This window comes from Nesoenas mayeri, assembly GCF_963082525.1.
Source record: "Nesoenas mayeri genome assembly, chromosome: 8".
NCBI classification, from domain to species: domain Eukaryota; kingdom Metazoa; phylum Chordata; class Aves; order Columbiformes; family Columbidae; genus Nesoenas; species Nesoenas mayeri.
The window spans coordinates 20,612,662-20,629,983 of record NC_137554.1 but is presented as its reverse complement, the minus strand read 5'-3'; the positions used below and the strand labels follow the sequence as shown (position 1 = coordinate 20,629,983).

The following is a 17,322-nucleotide window of genomic DNA, read 5'->3' as shown; positions in this document are numbered from 1 at the left end:
TGTAATCACAGTATATTAGGACACACAGTTAGCAAAGAGGCATATTCTGTCTTCTGGCCTTCCTCTTGGATGCCCTGAACTGAAAAACAGTGAGAGAGAGAGAAACAAAATCCCCCTTTGAGATATAAAAGAGGGAGATGGGAGATCCTGGATAATATCTGAGTTCCTTTGAAGTGAATACTGAACAGATTAGCAAAAGTGTAGTCGAATTAAAGCCACTCTTTGGAGCAGATATACTTTTACCCTGGCTAAGCAATTTTCTGGTTGAGTTTATCACTGTCCAGCACCTGCTCGTTTCAGAGGGCGACACTCCAGAGATGACTCTCAGCCAGCACCACCAGCCAGCAGTTCTCGTCTCTCGCCCGCCTCCACCCCCTGCACCACTCTAGACACACACCCTGATATAGTATGACAGCACATTGCCACAATTTAAGTGACACTGCCTCTGCCACTTTGGAAGGACAGGTCCCCCAGAGAGCACCAGCCACAGCAGCTATACACCCTTGCAAAAAGCATCTTTATCATGGCGTATAAGGCAGCACATTTGGCCTTTAAATCGCGTTGGCACAAGACAGATGAAGAACTCTGTCGACACAGTATGTCCTTTGTCTTGCATATGGCGATCCGAAATGACTTCTTTCAGAGTTACCTTTACCTGCTGGAAAACCTTCCCCTGGGTGAGTAGTTGGTGGGCAGGAGTGTCTGTGTGCGTGTGTGACCATGCTCCGGAAAGATGTGTCATGTTAGATGGTAGAATGCAAACACATTAACTACTACTAAGTAGTAGTTTTGAGAAGCCCAGCTAGAGAGATTACAGTGCAAGCTAAACTATTCAGTGCTCTCTCTTTCAGCTCCTCCTAATTCAGTACCCTGCTGTTTTACCTAAATACTCCACAGATGCTTATAAGGGGGAAAGGGAGAGATCACAAGAGTGAAAAGATGTTCGCTTTCTGGCTGATGATACCTTTTTTTGTCACTGTTTAAGTAAAATGTGCATTGACCTGTTGGGAACTTGGAGGGACGAAAGCAAAACTAGCAGAGCTGACAAGCCTTGCCTGTTGAGTGCCTGATAGCTGTTTTGTTGTCATTCCATGCATCGTTAGCCTTGCCTTATGTATTGTTTTGCAGAAATGCTTGAAAGGTAATGATTTTTAATTTTTTTTTTTTTTTAAGTCTCTGCAGTCCAGATCGCTGCAGCAGTCTGTCTAGCCTATTGTTTGTTATCTGGGAGGAAAATGTTCTAAAATGTTTATAATCAAATTTCAGTGAAAGCCTCTGGTACAGAATGCCAAGGCATTATTTTTTTTTAGATACAGAAAATGAATATTAATTTCTAATGAAAATTTGACCCTGAATAAGAACCAGAATTTCCCGAGAACAATATAGGTTAAAAGTAGATTTGACTTGCGTATATATTACATTAGCGTGTCTGTTTTTAAGCAGAATTATTCAGCCTCCACTTAGTGTTAGAATTGTGGGATTTTAGGATGGAAAGGATGTGAATTCTTGAGGGCTCCTTCTGAATTGAAAGATCCATTTAGATGAGTGGATTATCATACCTGATGGTGTGAAACTATACAGACTCTAGGGACAACTCTGCTCAAGATAGTAGAATTAGTAAGTCCTGTAAAGAAAAAAAGCATTTCCATGTTATCTTAGTATTCTGATGTGGCTTTTCACATACAGCAGTATCTGCAGCTATTTTAAATGAGACATGTAAGATAAATACTCCTATCCCTAGTGCTGGGTAGCTGTGAGCGATGGAAAGGAGGGAAAGATGGAGAGGAAGGAAAGTTAATTATGGGTAGATGTAATCTCAAGAAGTCTATGAAAATGTTAGTCTTTCATTTGTTTTGAAAATAAACACAACATATTAGAAACTGAGAAGGATTTCCTGCAGTATTAACTGTTAGTGTAAGTACTAATAGATCTTTTTTACTCTAGAAGATACCGTTATGAACATCTAGATTAGAAATGCATGTGAGTCCAGCCTTCTTGTGAACATGCAATGTGTCTGTTACTCCATGGTTATTGTCATGAAATAAAAGTATGTGTAAGGACAGGTACCATGGGGTAGCCAAGAAACTTCACAGCATGCCAGGGTGTCATGGTCTAGATAGGTAGGCAATCAGATGGGTAAAAAGTGGTTGGGTCATTGGGTTCAGAAAGTCATGGTCAAATCTCAGGGTCAGTGGAGTACCACAAGGGTCTGCTTTGGACATCTCCTGCTTGACATCAGTAACCTGGAGGAGGTGAAGGACTGCTTGCTCATCACATTTGCGGGTTGTGGCCAACTGGCAGGACTTGGCTGGAAGTTGTAGGTCACGACTGCCATTCAGAGGCTGCAGGAAGGAGACAGGGGGAACCTAATGAAATTCAAATTCACTGAAATTCAAAGTCAAGTGCCAAGTCCTGTACCTGGAAAGGAAGAACCTTTGGCAGCAACAACACAGGCTGGGTAGTGGCTGGCAGAGGGAGCAGCCCTGCTGGTAGGGTTTTGGTAGACAACAACTGAACATGAACCAGCGGTGTGTTCTGGCAGCAAAGAGGACCAACAGTATCCTGGGCTGTATTAACAAAAGCATAGCTAGTTGACCAAGGGAAGTGATTAACCCCTTTTATGCAGTAGTCATTTGACCATGTGCGTGAAGTCTTGAACTCCTAGTGCTGGGAACGACATGGAGTGAGTTGGGTGACCTCTAAGGTGGTGAGGGATCTGGAGCATGTGCCCTGTGAAGGGAGAGAGAGTGGGGCATATTCAGCCAGAAGAGACAGCTTGAGGGAGACCAAATATCAGCCTGCCAGTACCTGCAAGAAGATCATAAAGAGGATGAAGCTGAGCTGCTCACAGTGGTGTGGGGACAGTAGGCAGTGGCCATAAATGAAAACAAAAGAAATTCAGACTGGCTATAAGGAAAATCTCTTTCCCCATGAGGACAGTCAGGCATTGGAACAGGTTTCCCAGGGAGGTCCTACAGTTCTCAGTCAGTCACTGGAGACTTTCAGAGCCTAGGTGAATGAAGTTCTGGTGAACCTTATCTGACCTCATGTCTGTCCCTGCTTTGAGCAGGAGTTTGGACTAGAGATCTCCTTAGGTCCATTCCAACTTGGATTAGTGTATGATCCAGTGCTTTCTGTGATAGAGAGGACAGAATGTGGTGGGTCTGAACATCTCTGCAGAATGACATTTTCCAGTTCAGTTTGGAGTGGAACTGAGTAGAAATGAACTGAACTTTTCAAACCTCAAGACTAGATCCAGATATCTGTATGTAAACAGAATTAAATTACTAAAGCAACACTAAAACGGTGACCTAGCAGGGCAGTTAAGCCGGTGCTTAACCCTAAACATGAATAATAACACTGAAATTATGCCCCACATTAGAACTTACAGTGCTGCCCAGGGTCAGCAAGGTAGAAAGCATACTTCAAGCTATGCTGACTCCTTGATCCCCCCACTCCATTCCTTGGTTCAGGGGTGCAGCACTTTCAGGCGTGTTTACTTATGAGTTGAGCATATCTGGTATCACAGCCTGTTAAAAGAAACATGTCACTTTTACAGACCAGGGTAACATTTATAAATGAAAGACATGAGTAACTTTAGGCCCTGATCCAACAATGTACTTAAATGTGTGTGAATGCCCTTAAGCCCAGTGGACTTTAATGGAGCTATTCAGATGCTGGAAATTACGCGTGTTTACATGCGCTGTGGGACTCGGTGCCAGTGGAGTGAGGTCTGCAGTGGAAAACTTAGATGATCAGTCCATGGAGACAAGTATTCCCGTGTGTGTGAGGCACGTGTCTGTAAGTACAATCTGCTTTGGGGTGGGCTGATGTTCATCCTCTATAAAACAGAATTTAAATGGGTCTTGGACCACAGTAGAGAGGTGAATTCCAGCCTACACTCAGATGACTATTTTTCAACTGATGCACAAAGCAGAAGCAGATATTGCATTTAAAAGGAAGTAGTAAGCCAAATTGTAATTCGTTCAATATCTTGCAGAAAGCAGTTGGAGTCACAGAATAATGTTCACAAATAAAAACTTCAAAAAAATTAGTTGTAATACTTACTTCTGCCAGGGAAATTTAGCTGAGTAAACCCTGCAACCAAGAACTGTAAGACAGTCTGCTGCAGGTTGGGATTGCATGTGGAGTTACATATTAAATGGTCCATTTCTCTAGATGTTTAGATCAGGTGCACTGGGAAACCAAATTTTGAACTGATCCATAAGAAAATATTAGAGACAATGTTTTGAACTTTGCAGGGCCAAAGGGCTCTGTCTAGTCCAGGGGTTGGCACTCAGCTGTAGATCACCAGTCTGCATCCAGACTGTGTTTGCAGCGACTGAAAATTATTAACGTCTCATGACTGGGGAGTGACCTTTAGGGAGCCAGTTCCTGTTCTCAGCTTGCTTTAAACCATCTCCACTTGGGGGACTTGCCAGCAGCTTCAGCTGAGAGACCAAGTGTGCCATGAAGAAAGTTTCTTCTTACTTTACTGGAAGCACATTCCTAACCTTACCTTATGAGTTGCCTGCCTTAACACTGAAAACCTTCTCTGTGAAAGACAGCTGCTCCCCTCAATGTCTGAAAGACTTGCAACGTCCATTATCCTACCCTGCCTGTGCCCTCCTTTACAAAGTTTTCTGAAATCAGGCTTTGTATCCAGAACAGACCTCACAAGTATTTCATTTCGTGATGCACAAGATAGTCCCACATGGGTGATGGAAAGAGATGAATCTGGCTAGACAGGGCCTGTGATGAAGGAGAAGCACGCAGGAGTAGAACTGGAATGCTAACTGCCACCGAGAACACACGTGCCTCCTCACACTTCTCTTTTGGGGTAGATCCCTGCAAGCTGGCAAACCTCCCTCTCCCTCTGGTCCTGCTGCTGGAGCCTGCATGCCAGGCACAGCTGTGAGGCAGATCAGAGGTGAGGCTGATTTGCTGCATCTGGAAAATTGGGTTGTGCATGGCAAGAATTGGCAGTGTTGCAAATTCATGAGAGGGAGGAGTAACACTGAGGGAGCAAGTGCTGGAAATCATCTCTATAAATCTGCCTGAGTGAGACAGTGGATCTGCAGAAGACTTGGGGTACAGTGACAACCTTTATATTTGCCTCTGGACTTCCATGCCCTCAGGTAGGAGACTTGCCTAAAAGATCTTTGCAAACTTTGATGCATAGAGAAGACCCTATGGATGCTGAGCCTGGGGCTGACTTTGGATGTCAGCACATAAGGCAGGTCTTTGGGGCCCCAGCTGGCCCAGGAGGAGCCACAGTCAGCTGATGTGTGCCTGCAAGTCCCAGCAGGCATTCTGCAAGACTGATACTGGTTCTGAGTGAGAAATCTGAGAGCACATGCTATAGATCTGATATCCTGAACAGCATATCGTCCCCATGTGTTGCCTCAGGTCAGGCTCATGTTTTCAGTAGGAGGACTCTGAATATTCATTGCGCATGCTGCCAGCTGCCTGCAACACCCTGTCCTAGTGTGCAGCCAGCCTGTAAATGCCTTCCCCCTCAACCTGGCTAAGCAGGATAAGTCACTGTCCCTTGACAGGTCTGTTAAACAAGCCCTAGAAACCATCACTGGACACATATACAGAAGATCTTGTAAAACCAACATGCAGGGATTCAGCTCTGCTCACCAGACAGGCTGACATCTGAGATGGAGAAGAAGGAGACATAGAGAAAACAAGATAGTACCAGTCCCAGGGGAAGATGAAGATCATTTGCAGGAGGAATCACAGTCACCAATGGAGTCTTTTTCCCAGGCTCTGGAGCCACTCTGGCCAAGCTGTGCTGGGGATTGGCTGCTGCCCCCTTCGTATTAATTTCTTCAGCTAAATGGTTTCTTCTGAGTATGTGAATATAACCAGTGGAGTGTGTAAAACTCCCAGGTTTGACCCTTGCTGGGCTCAGTGCTTCTAGTGGTATAAATTTCTCAGGCATAACATAAATGTGTAATGGATTAAAGCTTTAATAGTATCCGTTCAGCAGTTGACTTAAGCAGGTGATGACAAGAGGGGCTGGTAATGCTGCTTTTGTTGGATGAAGGATATGCTGGGCATGCTGCTTATATGTAACCCAATAGCACTATTCTGTTTTGAGTGGTCCTTGGTGGTAATTATTCCCTATCCTGCTTCCTTTGTCCCCCCCTCATTTGCCTCCAAAATGTCATTCTCCTGCTGAGGATGGGCAGGCACACACTTATCATTCCCTGCTGAGCTTGCTTGCCCTCAATAAATACATTCCAGGCTTATATTCAGGGCCTCTGGCCTAGCTCTCCTCCTCTGCATGGAGGGCACAATTCCTGTTCCCCAGCTGGTGTAAGAAGTCATGGCCTGTTCAGACCCTTCCCAGCAGCAACCGGCAGTGCTCCCATGGAAGTTTAAAGACACAGTGACAAAGCACTGCTCCCTGGTCCTTCTGTGTGCGCAGCCAGCACAGAGCTCTCCCTTCCTGTTGTTATTAACCCAAAAGGTGGTTGCTGCTGGATTATTTCCAGTTCCTTGAGCACGCTGAGGATCTGCAACAGAGCTGGCCTCACACTGCCAGGTGGTGCCCGCAAAGACTTGTTCCCAGTGTGATTCCATCCCTCCTTATTGCTTAGTTTTCACAGAGAGGCTTGTAGTTGTGTTTTTGTTGGAAGGTGTGTCATACGCACAGGAAAATGCCTGGGCACCTGTATGCACACGGAACAGTCAGAGGTGCTGCTTTCCAAGCAAACTGTTTATGACCTGCTTCAATCTGAACTTTAAGCTGCAAAATGTAACTACTTTTGATATGCCGATACACATCTAGTATAGAAAAACCACGGATGCAGAGGACAGACCTCAGTTTTTTAAAGACTAGGGGAAAATAGCCCTTTACCCAGCAGAACTCACAGGCTTTAATAAAACAGCTTCAAGCTTATTATTGCTGTTTATTACCTGCAAAGTAGCCAAGCAGTGAAAAGAAACATCCAAGCCTCTGGCATACAGGAACTTTCCAGTATATCACCCACTGATTATCTCGCTCCTTGATCTGTGACAGATGAAAACTTAGGACTGTTTCTTCTAAGTTTTCTCCTCCACTTCTATAGTCATGTAGGCCTGAGACTACCATCTGCTCTTTGGTTCAGGTTACTTGCAGTGTCATAGACTGTACAGTATCACTAAAAATAAACAGAGCAAGTGCCTCATTCATCCTCTCTTGGTGCAGTCTCTGTACAGCTGTCAATGGCTAGAGAGCATGTATGGAAATCTGCAGCGCAGTTCAGTTTGTGATAGTGGAAATGATGACCCTGCATAGCAATAAACACTGCCCACAGCTTTTCTAGGGGCAAATCAAACACCTTTCTCTCTTTTGCATGTATGTTCACTTCAAACTTGGAATGATTTTTCACTGACGTGAAAATGTAGTTTGATGACAGAAATTATGTCTGAGCCTGGGAAGCACTGCATTTTCCCAAAGGGGGCTTTGTCCCTTCAAGGTCTTGCAGGATTAAATCCAACACATTTCCTTCTACCTTTGCTTTAGAAACACAGATTTGGTGGTTTGAAAGCTTCACTTCATTTTATAGCTTTTGGCCATTGTGCCTCCAGAGCAATAAACTACATGAGAAATATCTGTCATTAATAAAATAGTGATTTATCTGCTTTCAGTGAAACTTTACGGTTTGACAAGTCAAGTTATCAATGGGGAGATGCAGTTCTACGCCAGGGCCAAACACTTCTACCGGGAGGTGCCAGCCACAGAAGAGGGCATGATGGGAGACTTCATGGAGCTCTCCAACACAGACATTGAATCCTCCAGGGAGTTTCTCAGGAAGTTTGTTGGGGTGAGTCATTTAATCCCATCTTCTGCAAGAAACAGTGGTGATGTGTCATAAATGGCATGCACTGGGCCCAGTCACATAGATTTTAAATGGCACCATATAGCATATTTGATACGCAGTCACAGGTCGTAACTGACTGTCATTGAGTCTAGTAGCATGTTCTGCCAGGTCGTGTATCATCGTGAATGCACATTTTGCCTGGCTGTATGTTATGATTTACCTGTTTTGCATCCTTTTCTTGTATTCCAAAGCTGCAAAGAGGATTGTGCAAGGAGTTCTTCTAACTGTGTTTGGGTGGGAGATTAATTCTCAGTGCAGGACTGGGACCTTTCATGATAAAATGCTTGCTGGCTTCAGTGCGAGATTTGCTTGTGCAAATTCCTCCAGTCCATTTGGGAAAGCAGCTGAGACTTAATGCCAAATTTGTGTTTTGGCTATTTATAGATATTTCTGAGAATGCTGCAACAAAACACAGCCCTCTCCCCACCCCAAGCATTAGGAGTATATGGAATAAGCTACTCATTAGGAAAAATATATTTTTCTTGATCATTCCAGTGTCACTAGGGATCTTTGCGGTCACATTTCTAAAGGTCTACAAACATCTTCAAAGGTCTGCTTTGACCTGATACGCAAAGAGATGCCAAGTGGAATTTTAAAAGCACCTAGAATAGCAATATCACTTTGACATTTAGGTTTCTGAAAATCCTGTTGATGCCTAAATGTGATTTTGGGAATCTTTAAAAGTGTGGCCTGATGGTTTTCTGTCTGCCCTTCTCTCTTCCTAGTGGAAAAGCCCGCTAAATTAGCTCAATAACAGTATTAGATGCTAAAGAATCCACAGAGCTACAGAGAACCAAATGTTGTAATTTCTCCTGCTCACAAAATGACTAGTTCCATATAATTCTACCATAGATCTTTCTTTTTCTACTCAAATGTACAAATTTGGGATAGCCAGATGACCTTTTTTTAGTCTTAATGATCTACTGTGGAAAAAAAGCTCAAAGGGTTATTTAGATGTTGTGTACAAAAAAAGGGCGTAGTTTAAATGGATTGAGGTGGAAAATGAATGTGGCTTAACAACAGACAGAATCCCTGTAAAGCAGTGAAGGGCAAGTGATGGCAAATTTCGCTGGACTTGATAGAGAAAGGCTTTTGGGGCAATGAGCCAGCAAAACACAAGAGATCAGCTACTTTTCTAAAATTAATAGTCATTTGTATTAATGTTTCAAAGCCTCACTGTATCAGGCCTTCTGCAGACACAAAATAAGAAAATACAAAGGAAGTTCAGCAAGGCATCTGAACCTGACGGTAAAATGGCATTTTCAGAAAAAAAAAAACCAAAAAAAGAAAGACAAAATGCAACTAGAGCCAGCTCAAGGCATATTCCTTAAATTTTACTGTCGTTTTAATGACATTTGTGGAATTCAGGTGGTGCATAAGTGTGTACTCAGGGAAAGATTTCACGCTTCCTAGACATCATGTAGATTCAATTTCCTGAACGACAAGTTTAAATCACACTGTTATGCTTTCTCATCTCCAAGCCCCAAAAAGGAAAGAAGTACAGTCTGTAGCAGAGTTTCACATGCCAAAGAGAAATCATACCCAGTGCATCAGGTGTGATGACAGATACAAAATACTCCAGAGCAGAGTTCCTACTCCTATTATTAGCCAGGGATAGAAATAATATTCTGAATGGTCGAGATCAAATAAGGAACAAATAAAAGGAACAGAAAGGAATCTGCACATTTTGCTAGTTCTGATTTAGTTTGTTAAAGCCTGTCTTCTGTTGAGATACAGTCAATTGGTTATGTTACTTATGGTTTATTTTCCTTTATTATTACTACAATTTGAATCCCACTCAACCAGGTACAGATATTTACTGGCTTTCTGTAGTAGTGACTTTATTGTAAACTTAATTTGAGTTATGTCTTCCCAAGTTTATGGCTCTATGAATGTATTTTTTTTCCAATACAGTGATCAAGATAGAAAAAAGCAGTTTGCTTCACCCTAATATAAATTATACCTTCTATTTGAAAGAGAAGTTTAACAAAATCAGAAAATAGGGAAATTAGTTTCAGATCAGCTGAACATATTTCACTTTTTTTAAATTGTTTTACCCTCTGAAAAACTTTTCCCTTTGTTTTCAAGATACAAGTCAGATGCAAAAAGAAAAATGCTGTTTAGAAATGGAAAGCTGACAAGTGGGGTTTTTTTCTTTGAAAGTTGTGAAAAAGAAGTATCTTGACATTTTCAACATTCTTTCCCGTGTTTTTGGCTATGACGATTCTCTAGATTTGAAATATCAATTTCACAGAGAGGTTTATTCTTCCAAAACTTTTATTTGCTGGCAAAACTAGTGCTCTTTAAAAAACAGTTGCCCAGTTCCACTCAAATTACCCTTCTGGAGTTAGTTTGGCTGGTGTGAAAATGCCACCCAGTGACATTTCCCTTGCATGACTGATGTTGCATACCTTTGCGTATGGCATTTCTTAGTGTGATTCTTAGCACCACTGTAAACTGAGCTATGGATTTCTTTACTATTGGGGAATTTATCTTGCCTGGGCACATGGAAGGAATTACAGAAGGAGCTGAGGACTTCACTTATATTTTAGCCTGTCTCTTTCCCAGGCGAGTCAAACTGAGTTAAAAGTGCCACTGTGCTCAAGTTAAGAGGTTTTATGTGTGTGTGGGCAGAACTCAAACCAAGAGCAACATTGCCTGAGCCAGCAGTGCTGCGTGGACAAGCTCTGGGCTTAGGTACAGTTGTGCTTGAAGGGTTATCGGCAGAGTTATAGCACTGCATATTTATGGCACTGTGTTAATGTCAGTTGAAGCCTTGATGTCCACATACACACTGTGTTTTCATGTGCCTAATCCAGAGCTAACGTGTAAAAAAGAGAATGAAGAAAACAAAGAAAGCATTAATTCAGGAACAGTTGTGAGCTATAGATGTGTGAAATAGTACAGACAGAGACTGTATTAACTTTATAGCTCCCTTTCTGCCCTAAACCCTTTCTCCCTTTCTTGCCCCCAGTTCACCTGCCTGTTTGGTTACTTGCTGAAAGAAAAGCTTCTTGAGAAGGATTTTCCTCCAGTTTGATCAGAGGATGGAAGAGATATTGTCGAAAACCTGCTGTGTTTTGTTTTGTTTTAATTCAGAAGAAAACCACTGTGATTTTTATGTATTTCTTGAACTCTCATTTCTTTTTTATCCTGCATATCTACACTGCCTTCCTGCCCTTCCAAGACCTGAAGTAGTAGCATAAGGAACATATTCCACAACTCTTTTATCCCTAAGGAAATTTGTGCGTGCCCTGTTTAGCTTTACAGAAGTTTTGGGATGTGTATGTGTCCTAAATGATAGTGATTCTGAGTAACTGGAAGCAGATAATCAGGGAGGCAGTCAGTCTTAAATCTTGAAGCCTGTTCTGGCTTAAAATTTTCATTTATACTATTTTTTTAAATAAGAAGTCTGATTTTCAACTCAATTAGGCTTTTGGGAAGATGATTGTCTTCCAAAGAAAACGTTAATACCCTGTCAAAGCTCTGAGCACTCCCAAACTGAAAATATATTAGCTGAACATGGAATTATGTCAACATTTTCATTACAAACACCGCCACGGTGCTTCGCAGCACTTCTCAACTGACTGCCTGATGCTCTTGCTCCCTTCCAGCAAAGTGTGGGATCAAGCTTCATCTCTCATGAGTGTTCGTTTTCCTTCTTCTCGAGGGCAAATGGAGATGCGTAATTGGAAGTCCTTGCTGTCACGCATCATGGGAGACGAATTCTCTGTTTTGAGTGAGGTACCGTGACTATAGGTTCCCTGAAACACAAATGTCAAGGAAGTTGTGTGGCTTTTTGTCGAATTTTGTTAGTTGTTTTTGTAAATCATCCTGATTTTCTCCCCTGCTTTCTCAATAATTTTCAGTTCATCACATCAGTGTAGGTCAGTATGTGTCTGCCAGCAAACAGTATGGAAATCCACCTTGTAAAGATCCAAGACATAGTTCCTTCTCCTTTAATGAGCTCTTGCTACAACTTAGTCTGGTCCTCAGTAAAAGCCACATGCTCATAAGTGCAGCCTGTGAATGAAGAATGGCTCACATTTTCTGGCTAACTACAAACAGGTCGTCTCCAGAGTCCAATAGGGCTAAGGGCTTGTGGACTCTTGCACACATTGGGAGATTAATCTTCCCAGGTACACAAATTGGGACCAGCAGCCCTGGAGGCTGGTGAGAGCCTTTGAGGTCCTTGTGCTCTTTCTACAGTTACTCTGTGTAACCAGATGCTCGGCTGGGCTATTCATAGTCATGTCATTGACAGTACTGTCCTTTGACCTTAATAATCTACTGAATTACCCACTGAAGCAAGGCCAAAAAAGTGGTGAGTTACATGATTTATGCTTGGTCATTACAGAGGGGATCTCCTAATAAGCAGGAGGCGCAAGACTCTTCCTGGGCCTTTTTCCTTTAAGAGCAGCGGAGCTGCAGCAGGGACTTTGGCCCATAGCTTTCACTTCAACGCTCACTTCCAGGGGACAGGGAAAAGGTGTTTACATTCGCTTTTAATATATTTGTTTAATAGATAACTTTGGCCAGGGGACCTCCAATCCCACAATCAATGCATGTCCAGACCTAAAATTTCTGTTTTACAGAACAGCAGCAGGCTCTTAAGAGCCCTTTTTATGGCTAGAATGGAAGCTTTAAGGTTGAAATACAGCTTTCATTATAAAGCTCCTTTTACAGTGACTCATTATTTTCTCATAGACATATCCTTTGTGCCTCATTTTTTCATGTCTGATCTCTGTCCAGAGATTATATTTATGAAGAAAAAAAGAAAATAGTTAAGCAAAATTTACTCAATCATCTTTCTTGTCTCTGTGCCTAAAAAACAACTTTTGTATACGCTCCAGTCCAAACTTTTTGAGTTGTCATAAGTTACCTACAGCTCCAAGATCTTTGTTCAAACACAGCTTGTTTTGAAAACTGCACTTTGATTCCAAGGATGCTGTTTATCTGCAGTGATATCCATGGACTCCTTGGACATTCTGTGCTGCAGAAGTTCCTTCTTGCATGCAGTATTTGGTATATGCTTACTTTTTTGTTAGGCCCTTACAGAGCTCAGTATGAGACTTATCTTGCCATGTAGTTGCCTGTGAGGGATGAATATTTGACAGATGAAGTTGCAAGGACTTTACAAAGACCAGTGGATCTTCTGAGAAAGCTAGGAGCTTGTCAAAGATTGTGTCTTTTCTTATACCAAGCAAAAACACGTTGTACAGCAATACATGCAGGGCCACAGTGAAGAAGTCCAGTCAACAGCAGCCTGGGAATCAGGCAACCCAGCTCAGTGCACACACAGGTACCCAAAGCTGTATTGATATTGTCCCAGGTTCTTATCAGTCTTGCAACAGCCCTGCACAAGTGAGGATACAGGATGCTAGGCTTGGTAGACTAAAGGCTGTAGCTGGTGATGCAGTTGTGGTGATCTTTCAGATGGTATTTTTCAGATTTCAAATTACTTTCTTGTGTCCCACAGGGGGTGGGGAAAGCTGGCACCAACCGCGCCCTGGACTGCGGCTCTGGGATAGGCCGGATCAGCAAGCATGTCCTGTTACCAGTTTTCAAGAGTGTGGAATTGGTGGATATGATGGAGAATTTCCTGGCTGAGGTGCCGAACTACCTACAGGGCAAGGAGGACAGAGTAGAGATGTCTTATTGCAAAAGCCTCCAGGAATTCACTCCAGCTCCGCAAAGATATGATGTCATCTGGATTCAGTGGGTTTCAGGTTAGTTCAGCATGATTCATCCAGCCCAGGATCTCGAAGAACTATACAGCCTGTGCTAAAATTGATGTTAAAAGAATGGTGCAGCTGTAAAAGGAGGTTCTCATATCTTTGGGGCTGCTTCCTAAATTCTCACAAGATACTTTTGACATTTATGCCCAGTCACTTGCACAGTGGCTACAAATCAAGTTGGTTTTTTTCAGGTCACATACTGGAGGAAGGTGCATGTTCCTGGAGAGCAGCTTGCGTGCTAACGTGCAGCTGAGGAGTAGGGCCTATATGCGAGTTTTCTGGAGCAGGAATCCTCCTTCTTACTTGCCAGTGCTACAGACAAATACACGGGGCTGGCCTCACCTGTGAGCAGGGATTTCTGAATCTGGTGACTTGGGAGTATTTCAGGAAACAATTTGAAAAAGGCCATAGTGAAACCACCAATACCTGTCAACCAGATCATGTCTTATACATGCACCAGTGCTTATCAAACAGGTTCACTTAGCTGTGTCCCACAGTACCCCCTCATGTAAGAAACATCTGCTTCTCCTCCTGGAGCCACCCCAGTGAATGCCCTGCAGCGTTCAGAGCAGCAGACTGGCAATCAGATCATGTGGGCTGTGTTCCTCACCAAAAAAAAAACCAAACCCACAACTTTTTCTCCTAATCTGTGAACCTAAGTGTCCGTAATGCAGCTTCAGCTGACAGAAGACATTATTCTAAAGTACAGGAGGGGGCCCGAACAACTCCTCTCCAAAACCCTGGAGACAGTTTATTGCTAGGCAAAAAGAAGGACAGATAGTTTAGCAGAGGAGATGGTTTTATTCAGGAACACTCATTTGTCCTCTACATATAGTCTTAAAAAGTAGTGAAACTGGGCTTCTTAGAACAGATCTTTACAGCTGTACAAGCGAATTGCTTCAGAACAGTATGATTTGCCTTTGTGTCTTTGCTTTTCTTCAATAACCAGTCATTGCAGTAAATGTGACTTCTGCCTCGTCTTTTGAGCAAGTCTGAGTCAACATGAGACTGAATGACCTAAAACTTGTCTGAGGCTGTGCAGATCAGCCATGTGGCTGCTAATGAAGGGAGCATATGCCTTTTCTTTAGCATAGAACAGATCCGAATCTCCTTCCTCCACTGATTTCAATGAAATATGTAGTGATCCTAAGTATTAATCAGACTTCCCAGCCCATTATGAGTTTGGCTGAAATATGCCAACAAACTCAATGCTTTTGGTGGAGCAATGGTGGAGTGCAACACCATGAAGATCTTGTTTTCTTGGGAAAGTAGGTTAAAAGCTAAGTGATGAGAACATTAAGTTCAAAATCAGGTGTTCAAAATCCACAATGAATCTTGATTTCTTGATTATTCCATCTTGTTTTGTCTTATCTATGCATATGAGCCCAGGCTGTTATTTTGTGAAAAAAATAAAAACACAAGTTTACATTTCATATAGAAATTACTATCTTCCTTCCACTTGAAAGGTATTTTGCTTTAGACTTTGAGGCTTTTTTCTCTTTTTTTTTTTTTTTTTGAAGGGAGTGGTTAAAAAAACCTGACATGCTATGTCAAAATGTGCTTTTGAAATGACAACTTCCGTTTATAAAAGTTTAAATCTCCCATCAAGAAAACTAAATAATTTGACTAGAAAACGCAAACAATGTTGTTGGGTGTTTTTTCAAGTTTTTCATTCACTTTCTGACCACCTGTCCTTGCGAATTTATTCTTGATTTTTCACATGTGAGGGTTCTCATTTTGCTCTTCTCTGAGACCTGCACTACGGGTCTCAACACAAGTACTGATTTAATGCAATTGGAGTAACACATTGACAAAAGTACTATTTTTAAATATAGATGGTATTTGCAGAATAATATAGAGTAATGTTGGTAATATTATGGGGTAATATAGAGTTTATGTGGCAGTTTGGAAGGTCTTGCATTCCTCACTGGATCTTTAATCCAACCTCCTTTGATGGGAACATAATATTCTGCAAAATTATAGAGATTTTCAGCATTAAAAGACAGAAGGGAGTGTTAGATTATCTAGTTTGACCTACTCTATATGAAAAACTGTTATATTCATTCCTTTACCCTTGTATTGAGCCTGTAATTTGTGTTCAATGAAAACATATCTTGAGAAAGTCAAGCACGATTGATTTGAGGACTTCAAGAGGTGGTAAACACCACTTCGGTTGGTAGTTTCCAATGGGTAATTACTTCCACTGTTAAACAGTTGTCACTTATTTCCAGTCTGAATTTGTTTGGCTCCAGCTTCCAGCCACTGATTCTTATTATGACTGTAACCACCAGATTAAAGAACACTTCAGCACCCAGTATTTTCTTCAGTATTCCTATTGACTTCTGTCCACATCTGTTGCCGCTACTAATATGGATCCTAAATATTGATTTAAGTTTGTACCTGCTGATTGTATTGATTTGCCCAAGGTTTCATAATGAAATCTGGCAGGACTAGAACTTCTCCTGCAATAAATAGGGTGTAGAGACTCAGATCAAGGCACCATTCTGATGTGTACGAGGGGAGGTCTGAATGTCTGATAGTGATCTGTTTTCCATCTTTTCATCTGTAGGCTGTCTGACAGATAAAGATCTCCTGGAGTTTCTCATCCGGTGCCAGAATGGCTTGAAGGATAATGGTGTTATCATTCTCAAGGACAATGTAGCCAGGGAGGGCTGTATCCTGGATTGTCTGGACAGTAGTGTGATCCGAGACCTCAACATCCTCCACAGCCTCATTGAAATGAGTGGACTCACCATCCTGCGGGAGGAGAGGCAGGAGGGATTCCCTGAGCAGTGTGTCCCTGTCTGGATGTTTGCCATGCAGAAAGGCCCTGCCCATTCCTGACTCCCAGGGAGACAGCAGAGCCCAGACTGTGGCTGAACCATGGGACTGGGATGGAGAAGAACATCTGCTAGAATCCTAGTAACCGTGCACTGCTACTACTGCAACTCTAGGGCAGCAACTCCTAAAGGATGGGGAGACAATTACAAATTAGCTTCTTCAGGGAATAGTCTGCTTTGAATCCTGCCTGCTTCATCATTCTCTCAATTTTTAAAGGCCTTTCTAACAGCTCCTTGTCAGATCTCTCTTTCATTAAGGAAACTAGTAGAAAATAATTAGGTCTGAAGTTTCTGTAGTGGCTAATACATTTTGGAGTGTTCTGTATAAGGTGTTAACAAATAAGCCTGGTTTTTACTATGGCATTTAAATTTTCTTGGAATTTAAGAAGGGTCTGTCAGATCACTGAAGCAGGAAATTCAGATAACTTCTAGAAAACCTAACCCAGATTTTGACTGTCATCACTATCTGTACTTTAAAATATTTAAATCAAAAATGTAAGGAAAGTCTTATCCATTTATTTGCTTCAGCTATGCAGTTTATTTACTTGTTTGCATTTCTGTCAGCTTGGACTATAAGACAACCTGGTTAATTTTCCAGTTTTAGGAACTACTTTATCTTCCTGATATTTCTGCCAGGGAACAATAGTGGTGCATAAGGGTTTTCACACTGCAGGGGAAAACTTAGATGACAAATATATGCATGTTTGCATTGAAATTTTGTTAAAAAGATTGCCCCACAAATTACATTCTGGAAAATATTTTTTCAAAATGTTCACAGTGGAAACCACTTGAAAGCTTCTCTTTATTATTCATACCACTGTAAACTTCTTTCTTTCCCACATTCAGAACAAGTCTGGCACCATATGT

The 17,322-nt window shown here is 42.0% G+C and overlaps 1 protein-coding gene across 1 annotated transcript; it reads left to right on the top strand.

The window, feature by feature from the left end:
• Window positions 1-508: 508 nt before the first annotated feature.
• On the top strand, window positions 509-16,895 carry NTMT2 (N-terminal Xaa-Pro-Lys N-methyltransferase 2). Its single transcript, XM_080348718.1, has 4 exons — window positions 509-677; window positions 7,645-7,820; window positions 13,357-13,606; window positions 16,185-16,895. The coding sequence occupies exons 1-4, from the start codon at window positions 524-526 to the stop codon at window positions 16,457-16,459; spliced, it is 855 nt and encodes a 284-aa protein (XP_080204844.1). The 5' UTR covers window positions 509-523; the 3' UTR covers window positions 16,460-16,895.
• Window positions 16,896-17,322: the final 427 nt, after the last annotated feature.

Coding starts and splice junctions, on each gene's coding strand:
- NTMT2 (XM_080348718.1), top strand. CDS start 524: ATGGCGTATAAGGCAGCACATTTGGCCTTTAAATCGCGTTGGCACAAG. Junction 678..7,644: donor GCTGGAAAACCTTCCCCTGG/GTGAGTAGTTGG, acceptor ATCTGCTTTCAG/TGAAACTTTACGGTTTGACA. Junction 13,607..16,184: donor CTGGATTCAGTGGGTTTCAG/GTTAGTTCAGCA, acceptor TTTCATCTGTAG/GCTGTCTGACAGATAAAGAT.